The sequence below is a fragment of the Pleurodeles waltl genome, chromosome 9, assembly GCF_031143425.1.
Source record: "Pleurodeles waltl isolate 20211129_DDA chromosome 9, aPleWal1.hap1.20221129, whole genome shotgun sequence".
NCBI lineage: Eukaryota > Metazoa > Chordata > Amphibia > Caudata > Salamandridae > Pleurodeles > Pleurodeles waltl.
The window spans coordinates 817,631,698-817,649,139 of NC_090448.1; the positions used below are offsets into that span (position 1 = coordinate 817,631,698).

At 44.5% G+C, this 17,442-nt stretch overlaps 1 protein-coding gene across 6 annotated transcripts in view; it reads right to left on the reverse strand.

Moving 5' to 3' along the window:
- Nucleotides 1-17,442, reverse strand: part of ACTMAP (actin maturation protease) — a 282,255-nt gene that overhangs the window by 69,208 nt on the left and 195,605 nt on the right. For all 6 annotated transcript variants that reach the window (XM_069208103.1, XM_069208101.1, XM_069208099.1 and 3 more), the window contains one exon: nt 3,567-3,637. In XM_069208103.1, the coding sequence (XP_069064204.1) occupies nt 3,567-3,637 (71 nt within the window). The remainder of the gene's footprint in view (nt 1-3,566; nt 3,638-17,442) is intronic.

The following is a 17,442-nucleotide window of genomic DNA, read 5'->3' on the forward strand; positions in this document are numbered from 1 at the left end:
GTTATAAAAGTGACGCAGTGTGCCGCTGCCAATTTTGGCCCAGCAGCTGCGCTGCGCACTTCTAGTAAATACGCTCCAAAGTACTTTACGACATGGAGATGTGCCCACTTCAATACTTTATATAGGGTTTAAAATTGAGAGGAGCCAATGCCCTAATTTTTCATGCACTAAACATTGGTAGCTTAATGTCACACAATCAATGGAGTAGCTTTTTTTTTATCTTAAACATGGACACTGTGTAAAAAACATAAACAGTCCACTATGTGAGCTGAGGGCTTGCTGACGACAGAGTTGAAAAAACATAACAAATAAAATGATTAAAAAACACACTGATGCTGTCCCACCCTCACTGATAACCACTGAGCCTAAAAAACAAAATAACAAAACATGAAAGAACAAAACATTCCATACATTCAAAGAAAAAAACAGGCTAGGCTGGCCCTTAAACTTCCCAGCTGCAGGGCTCGGGGTGACTAAATGGAAACCACCCAAGTGTTTCACAAGAAGCAAAACGCAGTCAAGTGTTTGTCTGACAAGACACATACCTCCAAAGCTGCCAAGAGGGCCCATGTCAGGTGTTACTTCTTCAACCAGTTCTGACTTTTTTAAACAAAGGCACTTTGCTTGCTCAGACTTGTAGGCCAATTCTTACAAATGGAAAAACTACACATCCCAAAGTGCAAACTGTTGCAGATTAAAAGGCAAAGACTGGTGAAAATTACCACACATTGGGATTAGCAACGCTGCACTCTGGTGTTTACACAACAGGGCGTGCATACTTGACAGGAGATGTATAAAAGGAAGAGAGCAGTGTTTGTCCAAGGGGGAGATGCAAATACCAGGCCTGAATTGTACCAACTAGAATGCACAAACCAACAGACCCAGATTACTAATTAGGCATATGGCTCAATTGGCTGTTAAAAAATAAAATACAACGCGTCGGGAAGCCCAAAGTCTAAAGTAAATCTAGTGCTAGTGCTCACTGTGCCACTGGATTCAAGCTAGCCTGCCTGATGAAGGGTGATACCCTGAAACCGGTCCCAGGATGCTTGTTTCCAGTCCACGGAGAACCTGGCTTGGCAGTTCGGGCTGGACTGTTCCCATGAGGAACAGGGTCAAGACTGATTGGCATATGGCTGTGTCCAAACTGGGATGGCATGGTGAGCAAAAGAACAATGGATTAAACCCAGATCTGTGACTGGGGGTGAGTGTTTGCATTGTTCAGCAATCCGTTCATCATCCTTTTGTGTTGCATTCAGATGCATTTCAATACACGAAGGGAGCAGTGGTATGTTGGGGTTCGAATTAAGCATGCATGTGCTGTCTAATACATCAATATAGTGCTCTCCTACATAGGAAAATGCTGGATCATGCTTAACTGCCCGTAGTCATTGCTCATTGTGACTGAATGATAGCCATCTCAGGAAGCACGACATTTTGTACTGTCTGCATTATTCTCAAAGGACACTTTAGTGCTCAGCTTAACATATTAAACACAACATAAGAACCACAAGTAACATAGCGCAGGTATACTATATGCCTATCCCTTAGCTCGCAACAGTACTAACCGTTAACAAACAATACACACAAAATGGTGAGATGGACTGACTATGAAAATGTCACTTCACTGGAATGGAAAAAGAGATTACGTGGAAAACCTATTGCCAGTTTGAGAGACAAAGCGACATCTTCATTAGTCTTTGAGCTGGGGTGCAAGGTCTAGCTCCTTTGATAACCTGAGTGGGCATTGAATGAACAATGATGGTTTGGCGGTGTGGAGTCAACACAGTCTCCCCCTCTGCATGTATCCTGTTGCTGCATCGCTCAAGAATATCAGTTGTTTCCACAAATATCTTTACATCGTGGTACTTTAAAACGTGTTTTTTTTTTTTTTTACCAAAAATGTCTCAGACGAAGGATGTATGCCATATAATTGGAAATAACTGAGGGTCTGATTCAGGTGAGGTAAGGTAGACTTACACTTTTGTGTTAGTTTACGGTTGTTTGGTATTCACACAGGGATTTATGAGTAGTATATTTACCACTGCGGCGTCTCCGCACATAATAAGATAGGACGGTCCTCTCTTTTTATGTGCGGAGACTGCACTCTAAAATCTACTACTCGTAAATCCCTTTGTGAATACCAAACAATCCTAAGCTTACACAAAGTGTATGTTAACTTTTGTGAATCAGGCCCACAATATACATCTTGAAGCTAGTGCTGGGGATAGCAGCAGGCCAGCACGGAATGGCAGGTGAAAATGTTGCTCTGTCTTTTGTACCAAGAAGCCTCCCTCAACTCTTAATGAGTGTGGGGGCTGCCACAAACTGCACTCTCCAGTGCTGGCGTCTCCAGGGCCTGTTCAGAGGCTAAAGTAGAGGGTGAGTCTGCAGAAACACTGACAGCGTGGACTGTTTTTTTTTTTGTTTGTTTTGCAAACACACTTTGCCATCCTTTGGAAGGAGTCCAGGAATCACTCTCAGGGAGGTGCCAGGAGTCCCTGAGGCTCTTCAAGCCCTCTATCCAATGAACTCGGGTTGTGTTCTAACCGCAATAAGACCAGTTATTGTGTGCATGTTCTATAACAATTCCGTACTATTTCAACCGTACATTTTAGAAAATACATCCAATTTATGTTTCATGGGCCCTTTTATCTTCTTTAAGGTTCTGTAATTTATGATAATACATTCATATAACAACACATTTTGGGTATATCAGTTATCATTGTTCAGAACTACAAGTGAGAAACTTATTCTGAAATGGATAAAATACTGATGTATAGAAAATCTCACTTGAACACAACCACAATTCATGGGCTTCATTGCAAACAAAAAAAAAACAAAAAAAAACATTTTAAGAGTCATTATTACCTGTAAAAATCCTTTCAAGACCTCAACTTTTTGTTGCGTCTCAGACCACACAAATTCTTCTGCAATTGTCTTCATTTCCTATGCCTACATAATATCAAGCCATCAATTCAAGTTCTTTCACAGTCAGCTCTTGCCAAAGGGTGCCGTCGAGAAGTGCCACACAGCATGTCACTGATAGCCTTTTTGTGCATTAGCCTGCACAGGTAATACTGTGAAAGCACCTGGGCAACGGCACTGCCTCATTTATATGGGGCCATCCTAAAAAGGCACTTCCTACTCACTTTACATAGGTGAAAATGTTCCCAGGCATAAAGCCCATTACAGAAGGAGTCACACAAGCATCTACAGTCCCTTCACCAATGCAGAATTGTCCCGGATGCAAGAAATTAAGGCACCTACACCCACTGCAAACCTGAGGCACTTCAATAATTGGGGCCGGATGGTAACCTGACAACAGGATGCTCTTATAGGCTACCCTTTGTGTTTAGGAGACAGAACACTTAAAGCAGGCTCTGTGTTTATCTGACAAAACACTGACATGCATACACCACACACACACAAATGCACGACACACACAAAGAGGAGAGAGGCCGGAAGAGATACAGTGAGAAAGAGAGAGGGAACGTGCCCTGGTGTTTATTTAGCAACACTTGAGAAGGCGGTTTTTACCTGACAGGCGTGCACAAAGACTTTACCTGAGAGGACAGCCCAATGAGCTCTGTGGCCTCCCCTGGAACAGGGCTCATGATTGCAGTCTTCATCGTATCTGCAGGAGCAGTTGGTTAAAGAAACAACACGTTATTACTTTACTAATTATTACAATGTATATCTCACTTTATAGAGCCAATCTATTGTGCGTGGTCTTATGCAGCTCAGGTTGTGAAATAAAACATAAAATAACTACCACATTCATTGATCGCTGCATTCTGATTGGACAATTACCTGGCTCGATCTGGTTACGAAGGAAAACAAAAACAAATACTCGGTTTTTACAATGATAAAAAAGTCACTTAAAAAGTATGGGCTCAATTGACAAAGTCGCAAATCTACAAACACGACATTGCACGGGCTTAAATGTTTGTTTTCAGTGCAGATGCCCTTACCCCCTCATGCTCACGAAGTGTGGGCATTCTGTTTCCTGTCCCACCCTAGAAAGGGATCTACTCCAGAGTCCAGCCCTTGACTGAAGTTTTAATCCCTGGACCACTACGGAGTGTGGAAGGGGCAGAGAGGATTTTGTGAACGGCCATATACACGAACCTGTGCGTGTTCACCCACTGAAGGCTGACTGTGCCCTGAAACTCCCATGCCCCTCGCCTTACATAGGAATTACTCCTGCATAATATTACTCAAATGTGTGGTATATTATGTAGGAGTGAAATGTTTTGTGAATGCAGGGTCACCTTTTGTGAATTATTTCCTATTGCAAATCAGACTGGCGCGCGTGTAAATGGCTTTGTGAATCGTGGCCAAACTCTTCATATTAGCAACGGTGCCCTTCTTTGAGATCATAATTTCAAATAAGGACACCAGAGTCATCAGTAATTACCTTGTACACTGCCTCCCGCACTAAAGTATACCTGCCTGTCCTTAATGACCCCGTGGGGTGCACTTACTGACTCGCCGCTTAATTATAAGCACGTGACGTTTTCTCAGAAACCGATGCCATTAAAATTGTTAACATGTACACTCCTTAACAGAGTAAACACAGAGATTTGCTATGTTCGGAAGACTTTTTCTCTGCAAGAGCATAACCGCTTCCTGTCCTTCTATGACGTTCATGCCACCCCCCACCCCCCCCCAAATAGACTAAGGGATGAAACGCTGCAGACCTGGAGGTAACAAGACGAATCGAGCAACCGGAAGTAGTCAAAGTCAAGCAGGAAGGACTAAGCGAGGCTGCCGTACCTTCCAACATCTCAGCAGGCCTTACAGTTCACGAAAGACAAACAAGCACTTCTCTTTTTTTTTTAGACCCACTCGCATGCTAGGGCCCTAGAGCTGCAAGAAACTCTGACACCCAGGCAACAACACTGTTATGGTTCGGATTACATTTTGCATCAGAACAGCTGTATCTGATACGGTGACTGTTGGCATTTCTAGCGCACACAGTGGTGCCCCAGTGTCCTTCGATTCCCTAAATTATGACTTTCCAAATGATTCTCTTCAATACAAGGTCTGATTAGGTTTTATGAAGAGGTGTGGTCAGTAGTTTGTAATTTTTAATGAGTTCTGAATGTGTGGTGACTATACCAATCTAGTATACCCAGTCGGTGCTTAATTTGTGCTTGTTGTTTCCGGCGCTTATTTTTGAGGGTCGGGGCTTATTCTTCGGCCTCAAGCATTTGCTGCGTGCAAAAGACAGGTATGGGAAAGACGGAGGAAGGGAAAAACGAAAAAGCGTCTCAAAGGGAGAAAGTAGAAAGTTGCTAGAGTGAGCTGAAGGGGCAGGAAGTGGTTTTAAATGGATTGAAGAGGATCGAGGTGTCTTCAGGATTACGCCGCCTCAGTATTCCCTGCTCGCATAATTAATTGCAGCAGCCGCTGGTTTACGAGGAGGGCTTTGGGCACCGGCACGTCTTTATTTACAAATTAAGCATTGCACCCAGTCCTCCCGACCGTCCCGCCATAGTCCCCTTCCTACCTATCACTGGATCAACAGCGTCTTCCCTCTAAACCATTCTAACTCACTCATCCCTTGCTGTAACCAGGGGCATATCTACCAATTTTTTTGTTTTTGCGGTTTTATATAGCGCAAACTCCACCCAAAGGTATTGGAAACTTTGCATTAGAGCCAGTTACGCTACACAAGGACACATTCATTTTTTTTTTTGGTAGCCACTGGGATGTTGAGCAGACGTTGAGATTTGAACATGGTTCCCCAGCTCCAAAGTTGGCATCTCTAGCATTACACCACATCTTGTCCCCATTGGTGCAGTGGCTCTGGGGCCCATTAGCCCTGACAATGTTGTATTTTACTTCCCCAACAGCTTTAGAAGGGGCCCTTTTTCTTGTTTGCACCAGGATCCATTGTATCCTTGCTGGCTGTAACATACCATGCTGCATCGACCTCCTCTACTGACGCTGAGTGCTATGGCACAGTGCTGCTTTGCAGTTAGATTTGCCCTAAATAAGTCGAATACATACAAATATAACCAACACAGCACCAGACAGTTGCAAATCTGCCTTTAGTCCTTCAAGTTAGCTCTGTGGCTTGTTTATTACAAGTTGCGTGCCAGGGTGTTTCTATACTCATTGTTATTCAGCCCTGCCACACATTCCTTGTACATGGAGGTGCAAAACCACTGTATTGAACACAGTGGTGGCTGCTGCAAATCTCAAGGGGGAGGGGTGGGCAGGGGGGAATAAAATAATGTAAAAAATTTACCTGTTTCTGCCGCAACCGGCGGCTGCCTAGCTCCTCTCCCAATGGTGTTAGTGTCCTAGTAGTCCCTGGGACCCAAGCACAGGCACCCCCACACAATCCTGGCACTGCTCTCATGCTATACTTAGCATGAGAGCAGCACCAAGATTGGTCTGAGCGGCTTGGTCTGCCGCTCAGACAGTTCAATGGAGTCTGTGCAGTTTCTCCAACCTGGCTGTGCAACATAGCCGGGTTGAAGAAACCTAAGTCCGCTTGTCAGTTTGGCCAGCCTAAGACGAACGGTCAAACTGACATGTACACTTGGGCCCATATTTATACTTTTTGTAGCATCGCATTTGCGTCGTTTTTTTTATGCAAAAGCAGCGCAAACTTAAAAAATACAATTGTATTTTGTAAGTTTGCGCTGCTTTTGCGTCAAAAAGCGGCGCAAATTACAGCACTATAAAAATATAAATATGGGCCTTAGTGCCCTCACTCGACTCCACCTCCAACCCCCTCCCATGGCCCAGCCCCGACCCTCCCACCAAACAAAATATTGTTTTATTTTTCAGCTGTTGGCTCTTAGCAGGTGGGGTGACACTCCTTTGCCATTGCGAGCCGGCTTCAGTGTTGCAGGCCCCTTTCCCGCTGGGCCGGCGGGCGCTAACTTGGCTAGCGCCTGCCGGCCCAGCGGGAAAGTTGAAATGGCCCCAGCGGTCTTTTGACCACGGAGCGGCCATATGGCGGTTACCGCATGGTGGGCGGCTACCGCCGCCCGCCGCGGTTAGAATGAGGGCCTTAGTGATGTACGGTCTTGCCTCTCAAGTCTTGTCACAATGAACTCAATTGACCTTCCATCTTTAGTTTATATCCCCTTTGGCGATATTAGCTTTAGATGCAATTGATGCCTTATTTCAGAGGTTGTCTAAAATTGGGAAATAGCTGACTGTAAAATCAATTACTAAACCCTTACTTAGGGAGATATTTTTCATAATTAGTATTAACTTCAAATGCAGAATTGCTGCAGACCTAAAAATATCTCTGTAAGTCATTTACATTTGTTCCAATCCAACACTATTCCATCAACAGTTAAATGTGGGACAGGTGTGCATTCATCATGTCAGTGTATCCTGGGACTTGTTATCTTTGTTTGGTTATATTATACCCACAGAACTATCACACAGGTAAGCACTGATTTGGAAAAGGAAATTCCAGGACTAGAAACATTTTCCTGACGTGGATTGCAACATCTGGAGAGAGAAACTGTGATGATCAAAAAGAACTAAGGGCCAGATGTAGCAACAAAGCAAATTGCGACTTGCAATTTGCGAGTCCGTGCGACTCGCAAATTGCAAGTCGCAATTTGCTATGCAGAAAGGTGTCTCAGACACCTTCTGCAATTCGCAATGGGGTCGCAAAGACCCACCTCATTAATATTAATGAGGTGGGTCGCAGTTTGCGACCCCATTGCGAGCATGGGCACTCACGGGGATGGTGGCCTGCTGGAGTCAGCAGACCACCATGTCCGTGACTGCTTTTTAATAAAGCATTTTTTTTTTCCATCTGCAGCCCATTTTCATTAAAGGAAAACGAGCTGCACTTGGAAAAAAAAACCGAAACCTTTAGTTTCGGTTTTTTTCCATTCACAAAGGGGAAGAGGTCCCATGGGGATCCCTTCCCGTTTGCGACTGGGTTACCATCCACTTCAAGTGGATGGTAACTGCGATTTCATTTGTGACCGCTTTCGCGGTCGCAAATGAAATTGAATAGCATTGCGAGTCGCAAATAGGAAAGGAACACCCCTTCCTATTTGCGAGTCGGAAATGCATTTTGCGAGTCGGATCCGACTCGCAAAATGCATTTCTGCATAGCAGAGAGGCTTTTGCGCCTCGCAAACGGCGTTTTTCGCTGTTTGCAAGGCACAAACCCTTTGCTACATCTGTCCCTTAATGTGGAGATGATCCATTCCCATTCGCACCCTGAAAGGGTGCTGAACTCAACATCTTCACTGAAGTACAAAGCCTACCCTTTGAAGGATGGGAAAGTGTCAGATCGTTGTTCGTGAATGTCCACTAGCTTTCATTTTTGTAGGTGTTCGCAAACTTAGAAGCCTATCCCTGCTTATTTTACCTACTTTCCACCCCCTGTGTAGTATTAACTACTGCAGATTTCTCCTCTGTCGTGATAGAGAAATCTGCAGTAGTAAGTCCATTTACCTCTATCCCAAATTATTTTGTTATTTCCTGACAGGCATAAATGAGGTATTCTTGGGTGTAAGCGTAGGTTTATGGTCAATCATATCTTTGTAAATCAGAATTGAAGAGTTACATTTCAGTTTGATAAAGAAGAGCTACGTGCCCGGCAGCTGATACCACATTGTGAAGGTGCAAGATTGTATACTTCCTGTGGCCCTGTCTGTATTGTAATGGGTGCATCAGACCCCTCAGGAACGAAATATGATATTCCACCTGGTCAATGTCCAACTTACAGCTCGCTGTCTGGAGCCCCAAAACTGAAGCGGGGCATTGTGAAATTAGAGCCTGCTGCTCATGCAGGCTTGCAGTTAATGTGTACATTGGTACAATGGAAGAAGTCTGTGTCCATGTTATATATCGCCTCCTTAGATATCTCTAAATGCTCCCTGAAGGAACCTGGGGCCAGATGTAGGAAAGCTGTAGCGACTCGCAAATGGCGAAAAACGCCGTTTGCGAGTCGCTAAAGCCCATCTGGTATGTAGAAATGCATTTTGCGAGTCGGAACCGACTCGCAAAATGCATTTCAGAGTCGCAAATAGGAAGGGGGTGTTCCCTTCCTATTTGCGAGACGCACTGGTATGCAATTCCATTTGCGACCACGAAAGCGGTCGCAAATGGACTCGCAGTTACCATCCACTTGAAGTGGATGGTAACCCAGTCGCAAACGGGAAGGGGTCCCAATGGGACCCCTTCCCCTTTGTGACTGGACCTAAAAATAATTTTTCAGAGCAGGCAGTGGTCCAATGAACCACTACCTGCCCTGAAAAATACAGAAACAAAAGGTTTCGGTTTATTTTTCAAAGTGCAGCTCGTTTTCCTTTAAGGAAAACGGGTTGCACTTTGAAAAAAAAAAAACAGCTTTATTTAAAGTCAGTCACGGACATGGAGGTCTGCTGTTCCCAGCAGGCCTCCATCCCTGTGAGTGCCCTGAATCGCTATGGGGTCGCAAATTGCGACCCACCTCATTAATATTAATGAGGTGGGTCTTTGTGACCCCATAGCGACTCGCAGAAGGTGTCTGAGACACCTTTCTGCATCCCAAATTGCGACTTGCAATTTGCGAGTCACAGGGACTCGCAAATTGCAAGTCGCAATTTGGGAAGTTGCTACATCTGGCCCCTGGTGTTAAATGGGCTAGCAACCTAGAGAAGAAATCAACAGGTCAGATTAGAATCTTGTACAATGAGGCCTTCCTAAGGGGTCTAGGCTCACGTTAGGGAAGGGGGCAGCAAATGTGGTGGATGTGATACTTTGACAATGTAGCACCACATCAGCATGGCACTTCCAGACCTGGGAACCCACTAGGAAGGTACTGGCTGTATGACACCCCTCCCCCCTTTACGTAGCAGCTAAACTCACACTTTGTACCCTAAAACTGGTGACAGCATCGCAAGTCAAGACTGAGACCCTATGAAGAATACTATCACAGGAGCTAATATAATGTAAACAGTCTCAGCTCAACGAAACCAAACTATAGATGGTGGCTAAGCCACTCATTCTCAACAGGCGCCATGAAATCGTATTATTGACCTTGTGTTTTACGGTTAGGTTATTGTATTGTGAAACTGTGTTAGAGGACAGGGATACAAATTTACATAATTTTAAATTGTTGACTGCTCTTCCAAGACAACTAATGCCTTCCTTTTAAACTAATAAAAATGTTTTTAAAAAATTAATCTTCCTATTTATCCATAAGGTAAATTGTGATTGAAATTTAGCACACTTTTCATTATCAGCACTTTGCTTGTAGCTGTGAGATCTGTGGAGTTTCCAGTGATTGCTTGGTCACGAGAGGGTGATTAGTCATTGAAATGCATTGAAATCCATAGTCAAATCACCACCATACTGTTGCACAAAAAGCATTGATGAAAGGATAAAAGTACCTGACAACTTTGCAGTGTGGCAGTGCATAACACTAACGCCTTGCATCTATCATTCAAGAATGCATTTTCGACAGCTTTAGGGTCAATGCGGAAATAGCAATCAAATAACTCTCAGAACACTAAATATGGATTGTGCAGGTGGCACCAGTGCTAGAATCAAAACATGTACAGTAGTGTAGAAAGAGAGGGATCATGCGCCTCTATGGGTTAGTGCAGATGATCTTAAAAAGATAGCCAGTCCCAGAAGTTGTGCGGATGGACATATAGATACTGCAAGAGCTTCAAAGCAGGTACTACAGGTAGACTAGCATTACTTAAAATATGAATATTAATGAAGTCACCACCAGGAGTGGCGTTTGATATAAAAAGTGGCTGAAGGTGGCACATGCCCTATTCTGTAGCAGACACAATGGGGTCCTTCACAACGAGAGCAGCTGGAGTGCAAAAACCCGAATTTGTAAACTATGGGTTTCTAATTGTGGGGGAGGGGTTTCTCTGGGAGACCTCGATGGGAGAATGTGGCTTTCGGGGACTCAACTTACTCTCCTAGAACATTTTAAAATACTTGATGAAACAGTATAATGTTATAAAGTCCCCTTAGGGAGATTGAAGCATCTATTAGCTTTCACTCTTCAGTGCTCCTTTTTTCTGATTACCGAATAAACAGTACACACCATCTTTCTGCTGTGTGGAAAACCCAGTGCACTTTCCCTTATCTCTCGGTAGCAAAATAGTGCTCATTGTGGGCCAGATGTAGGAAAATTGTAAATTGCGACTTGCAATTTGCAAGTCCTTACGACTCGCAAATTGCAAGTTGCAATTTGCAATGCAGAACGGTGTCTCAGACACCGTCTGCGAGTCGGTATGGGGTCGCAAAGATCCACCTCATTAATATTAATGAGGTGGGTCGCAAATTGCGGCCCCATACCGACTATGGGCACTCGCAAACATGGAGGCCTGCTGTAGTCAGCAGACCTCCATGTTCGTGACTGCTTTTAAATAAAGCAGTTTTTTTTTTTAAGTGTAGCCCGTTTTCCTTAAAGGAAAACGAGCTGCACTTAAAAAAAAATCCGAAACCTTTAGTTTCGGTATTTTTTCAGGGCAGGTAGTGGTCCCTTGGACCACTACCTACCCTGAAAAAATTATTTGTGGTCCATTCACAAAGGGGAACGGGTCCCATTGGGACCCCTTCCAATTTGCGAGTGGGTTACCATCCACTTCAAGTGGATGGTAACTGCGACACCATTTGCGACCACATATGCGGTCGCAAATGGTATTGCATACCACTGCGAATCGCAAATAGGAAGGGAACACCCCTTCCTAATTGCGATTCGGAAATGCATTTTGCGAGTCGGTCCCGACTCGCAAAATGCATTTCTGCATAGGAAAATGCGATTTGCGACTCGCAAACGGCAATTTTTGCTGTTTGCGACTCGCAAATCCTTTCCTACATCTGGCCCTAAGGTGCTAAGTACTCTACACACCGTCTGCATGAAATTCATGACTGAAGCAAAGCCCCCAAACTACACCAATAGCATCGAAATAGCAACCAAAAGAAGCTGAGATCTCTTCAAGACAATGAAGCACTGCATCAACTGCACAACCAGACCCTATCAGAGACCATGCTACAGAGAAGTGGTATATCTTCCACACTCTCTTCTATGAGAAAATGGACACGATCAGGAAGCGTATCAACGATCCTGAAACTTAAGGTATCATGAATTAAATATAACCTCACAGCCTATCAGTCTAGAGTTGCTTCAACATTGTGATCTTTGAAGACCAGATAGTCTCCCATTGTCTAAAGTGAAGTCCATCAACGAAGAGGCACACAGTTGCATACTTAGCACCATCAACGCTTTCTTCACTACAGGCACCCTCCCCAACTTGTTCAAGGCAGGACACGTTCTTGTACTGTTGAAGGACAAACTTGCCTCCAAAGACCTCACAAATTTCCACCCAATCACCTTTCTGGCGTACGCCAGGGAAGTCTGCTGCCATCCAGTTACACGTGGAAATTAAGCCAAATGCTGTCCTTCAGGCTCAGCTCACGATGAAATGCAGACAACAACCATTCACGAGGTTACAGCATCCTTCACATTACCACAAATGGTGACCTGCTGCCCTCTCTTTTTCCTAGGCTTCTCAACAGTGTGTGACAAAATTGACCATCGAGTGTTGCTGCACACCCTATACGTACACTTGGGCTTTACTGTCTTTAAATGATTTACCACCTAACTGAGCACCATGTATTAATTAATGCTAATAAGTTCCTCATGGTCTGAGGACTTGTAAATAACTGTACAAGTATGTTTGACTATTCTGTTTTCTTATCAGACCAATGGAAAACTTATATTTTGTTAAAGGTCTCTATTAAAGTTTTGAAAAGGCAGAAAAGACACAAGGCAACATCATATGCCATCTATCTACAATCCGAAAGGTCTTAACAACCCCAAAATACACTCTGTCTCCCATACCCACAGGCACCGATCTATGTACATTTAGGCACGCAGGCACCTATTCTCAGCAGTGGAGTTGACTCTGACGAGTTCTTAGTGTACCAACTCCGCCTTCAGACATGCATGCTCTAAAATAACTGAAGGGCTGTTAAGAATGTTCGTGCAAAGCAAATTTTCCATTCCCGAAAAATAGTGAGTAACCGGTTTCATAATTTTCCAAATTTGGGCGCTGAGTCTGTAATATTGTGTTTCAGATTCTCAAGGGCCGTCGCATGCAAGTTTGTGAAACCATAGTGCTACGCCTGGCATTGTCTTTCATTACCAGTAATTTGCCAATAGCATTTTTTTCATTTAATAAAATCTGTAACAGAAGCAGTGCTTAATTTGTGCTTGTTGTTTCCGGTGCGGAGCACCTGCACTTATTTCTGAGGGCCGGCGCTTAGTTTTCTGTCTCAAGCATTTGCTGCGAGCAAAAGACACGTGGGAAAGACGGAGGAAGAGAAGAACGAAAAAGCGTCAGGAAGGGGAAAAGCAGGAAGCCACAAGAGTGAGTTGAAGGGGCAGGGAGTGGCTATAAATGGACTGAAGAGGCCCGAGGTGGCTTCAGGATTACGCTGCCTCAGTATTATGTGCTCACACTTTTAATTGCAGCAGCTCGTGTTTAAGAGGAGGGCTTTGAGCACCGGCACCTTTTTATTTACAAATTAAGCACTGAATAGAAGTGCTCTGTGGGTGCTAGGCATACGCTCCAAATGAGCTGAAATGACCCCAAAAATATCAGACTTGGATTGTTGAGAACAGGAGAGTCTACCAGGTCCCCTCTGATATGTCCCAGTACTTTCTTCCAGAATACGTGTGTTAGGTCGCTTATATTCTGATTCAGAGAGACTCTGGCTTGGCAGCTCGGCTGGACTGGTGGGCAGGACCAAGGCTGATTTGCGTTTAGCTGGACCTAATATGAGCTGGAATGGTGAGCAAAAAATCACAATGGGTTAGAATGCTGTCTGAGCAATTGCCAATGGTTGGATTATTTACAAGCATTCATTTTGAAGGTTTGTCATGGCACTCATCTTCAGCTGTAATTAGTATAATTGTGATCGTGTTAATGTTTGTCACATTTTATATGACTTACAAAACATCACACACCTCAATATTGCCCTGATTAAACTTTAAATAACTTATTGATTTGGAAAAACAGAGGATGTAGGCGTAATTCCTTATAGAACTCCTTTAAAAGGTTACTTGAAAATTGCTGCATTTAAACTAAGTCATGAAGCCAATTTAAATTATTGCATGTGTTGCGCCTTAAATAAATAGTTTGGCTGAGTAAATTAGGTCCTTTCATTTTTATTTTTTGGCTAATTTAGTTGTCCACGTGGAACGCTTATTTCAAAATCAAATCAGGAGGCCAGCCTTTAGCGTAGGATAGCACCCCTTAAGGTGCGATTGTGTTAACTTCTGTCAAATGTTCTCATGAGAATATCAACGCTGTTGCCGTGTTAGGTAATTTTTTAGGGAAAGCCTCCATCTAAGCTTCAAATGTTTTCATATAAGGATATACGGCTAAATCGCCTGTGTGTTTTTTTTCTCAATATGTTCTTTAAAATGTTAAATCTATTGTAATTTTATATTTTAAAACAGGCATACAAATAACCAAATATCTGTAGACAGGCAAGTACATTTCTTAAAATTAATAAATAATAAATGAAAAGTTATAACTGTCAACACATTGCCGGAAATTCTAAACATTCTATGTCTTTCTACTTGAAATTATTTTGAGTGTTCGTCCAACATAACCAGCTGCCTTCACCACCTTCAACATTAAATCTGAGAAAGCTTCTTGGGCATAAGTGGGGAAAATTACGCTCTGGGAGGACACCACTCCAATTCTTTACCCTAAGTGGACTGCTGGCATTGGACGTGCACTATCCACTACCCTAAAATAAAAAAATAAAAACATGAAATGATCTTTTAAAGTAACCGTTCTTTCATCCCCAAATCAACACTTTTGTTAAGCTTGTAAACTTGTAAATATTTATTAAACAAAAACAAAATATCTTTATTGGCTTTTTATTCAAGAGAAATGCTAAAGGAGCAATACAAGGCATAAAAACAGAAACAGCATGGGAGAATGCATATCAGTGACTGCAACCGATTCCCAAGCAGAATTCTGGGCAGGATCCAAAAGTCTAGGTATATTTCTGGGAACAGTAATACCAAGGGGTAGCTAAGTAACAGTGTGTGTAATGAAACATAGGATATGCCAATAAAGGAAATAGTAAGCAATATAATGCATCATAACAACAGTACAACACTACAACACTTCTGCAGCTTTCTGGTTGAGTCAGCAAGGCAGCAATGTCTTACCCCTGTATTAATCCAGAGGGGAGGGGAATAAAAGTATTCCTGAGTGTGAGGTGTTGGAAATGGCCCTTTTTGCAGGGTCATCCCCAGTCTTTTTGCCTCCTTCCTCCTATTTTTTCTGACCTGTTTTTGTTGGCTTTAGGACTCTGGGCACTTTACTACTGCTAACCAGTGCTAAAGTGCATATGCTCTCTGTGTAAAGTGTACTGTTGGTTGGTTTATCCATGATTGGCATGCACTGGTTGTGCCACCCACATTAGTAGCCCTGTAAACATGGCTCAGACCTGCCACTGCAGTGTCTGTGTGTGCAGTTTTAAACTGCCAATGCGATTTGGCAAGTGTACCCACTTGCAGGGCCTAAACCTTCCCTTCTACTACATGTCAGGCACCCCTAAGGTAGGCCCTAGGTAGCCCCAGGGTCAGGGTGCAGTGCATGTTTAAGGTAGGACATATACTAGTGTGTTTTATATGTCTTAACAGTGAATACTGCTAAATTCGGTTTTCACTGTGCAAGACCTATCTCCCTCATGAGTTAACATGGGGGCTGCCTTTAAATATCCTTAAAGCACAGATTCCCTTTGAGAGCATATGAAAATGTGGAGCTTAGGGTCTCTGAACTCACAATTTAAAAATACATATTTTAGTAAAGTTGGTTCTTAAACTGTCTGTTTGAAAATGCCACTTTTATAAAGTAGGCATTTTCTTGCTTATACCATTCTGTGACTCTACCTGTTTGTGGATTGTCTGTCTGGGTCAGTTTGACAGTTGCGCTGTTTTGCACCTTTCTAGACAGTGACACAAAAGGAGGTGGGGGTGTAGCCTGCATATCTTGATGAGCCATCTGAGCTAGAGAGGAGGGAGGAGTGGTCGTTCACACCTGAAAGGACTGTGCCTACCCTCGCACAATGCAGTCTCCGACCCCCTGGTGTGCACAGGGGCCTGGCATGGACAATGAAGGATATTGCAAACACTCAAGACTTTGCTTTGAAGTTTGCCAACTTCAAAGGCAGAACTGGGTATAAGAAGAAGCCCCTAAACCCCAGACTTTTAAAATCTTTCTGGAATCAAGAGGAACCTCTGCCCAGGAGAAGAGCTGAAGAACTGAAGGAGGAGTACTGTCCCTTTGCTGTGTTGCTTTGCTGGACTGGCCTGCAATTGCTGCTTCTGCCTGAAAAGAGTACAAAGGGTGAACTTTGCTGTGTGTCCTGCTTGAGAAAGTTCTCCAAGAGCTTGGAGTAGAGCTTGCCTCCTGTTGGAAGTGTCAGGGACACCAAAGACTTCAGTTTCCTCGACCTACAGCACTGGGAACTGGTGTGTTTTGTGCTGCTAAAGAGGAGAAACCACTGCGACGCCGGCAATGACGCCACTGGCCTGCAAGTGACCTGCCTCTGCCGCACGGAGTCGCATTGCCCCGCTTCGCACCGCGACCCTGGTCTCACCGATGCCGTCATCAGATGACTTCACTGAGCCGCTGCTAGCACCGCGACCTGTGGGCCCTGCACTCCTTCATCACATACTCACACCGCAGCCTGGGCATTCCTGACGCTGCCGCTCCTGCTGACATCGGCGCCGCTGCCTGCACCGTGGCCTGTGGACACCGCTCGTGAGGTACACGAAGCACAGTCCCGTCCCACATCGCAGCCCCAGTCCACCGGCGCCAGCATCATCAACTCCTGTGTTGTCACCAGGCATCCTGCCTGCACTGTGGCCTGTGGACACTGCTCGTAAGGGTCACAAAGCACCGTCTCGTCCCGCACTGCTGGCCTGGGCCTACCGACGACAGCGCTTCAGCAACAACGCCGCCACTGCCTGCACCGTGACTTGTGGACACCGCACATCGCAGCCCTGGTCTCACCGACACCACTGGACGCCGTCGCCGAGCAGCTGCCTGCACCGTGACCTGTGGGCACAGCACATCGCATCGTCCTGCTTCGCACTGCAGCCCCGACGCCATCCACGCCTGCGCACCTGACTTCATCAGCCTGGAGTTCGATCTGCAACGCGTGTTAACTTCAAGGGCCCAACAACTCCTGCACCAACTCTGCGACGTCAGTGACGCCGCTCTCCGGAGCTCACTACGAGGATCACGACACCCTGCAAATCCAAGGTACTGTTTGGGGGTCTTCCCGACACCGTAGCTGGCCTGCGACGCCGCAGCCAACCTGAACTGTTGGTTTTGTTGCTCACGACGCCGTGATAGCCCCAGGTGGAGCAATTGACTTCAAGGAACTGTATTTTTGAGTAAA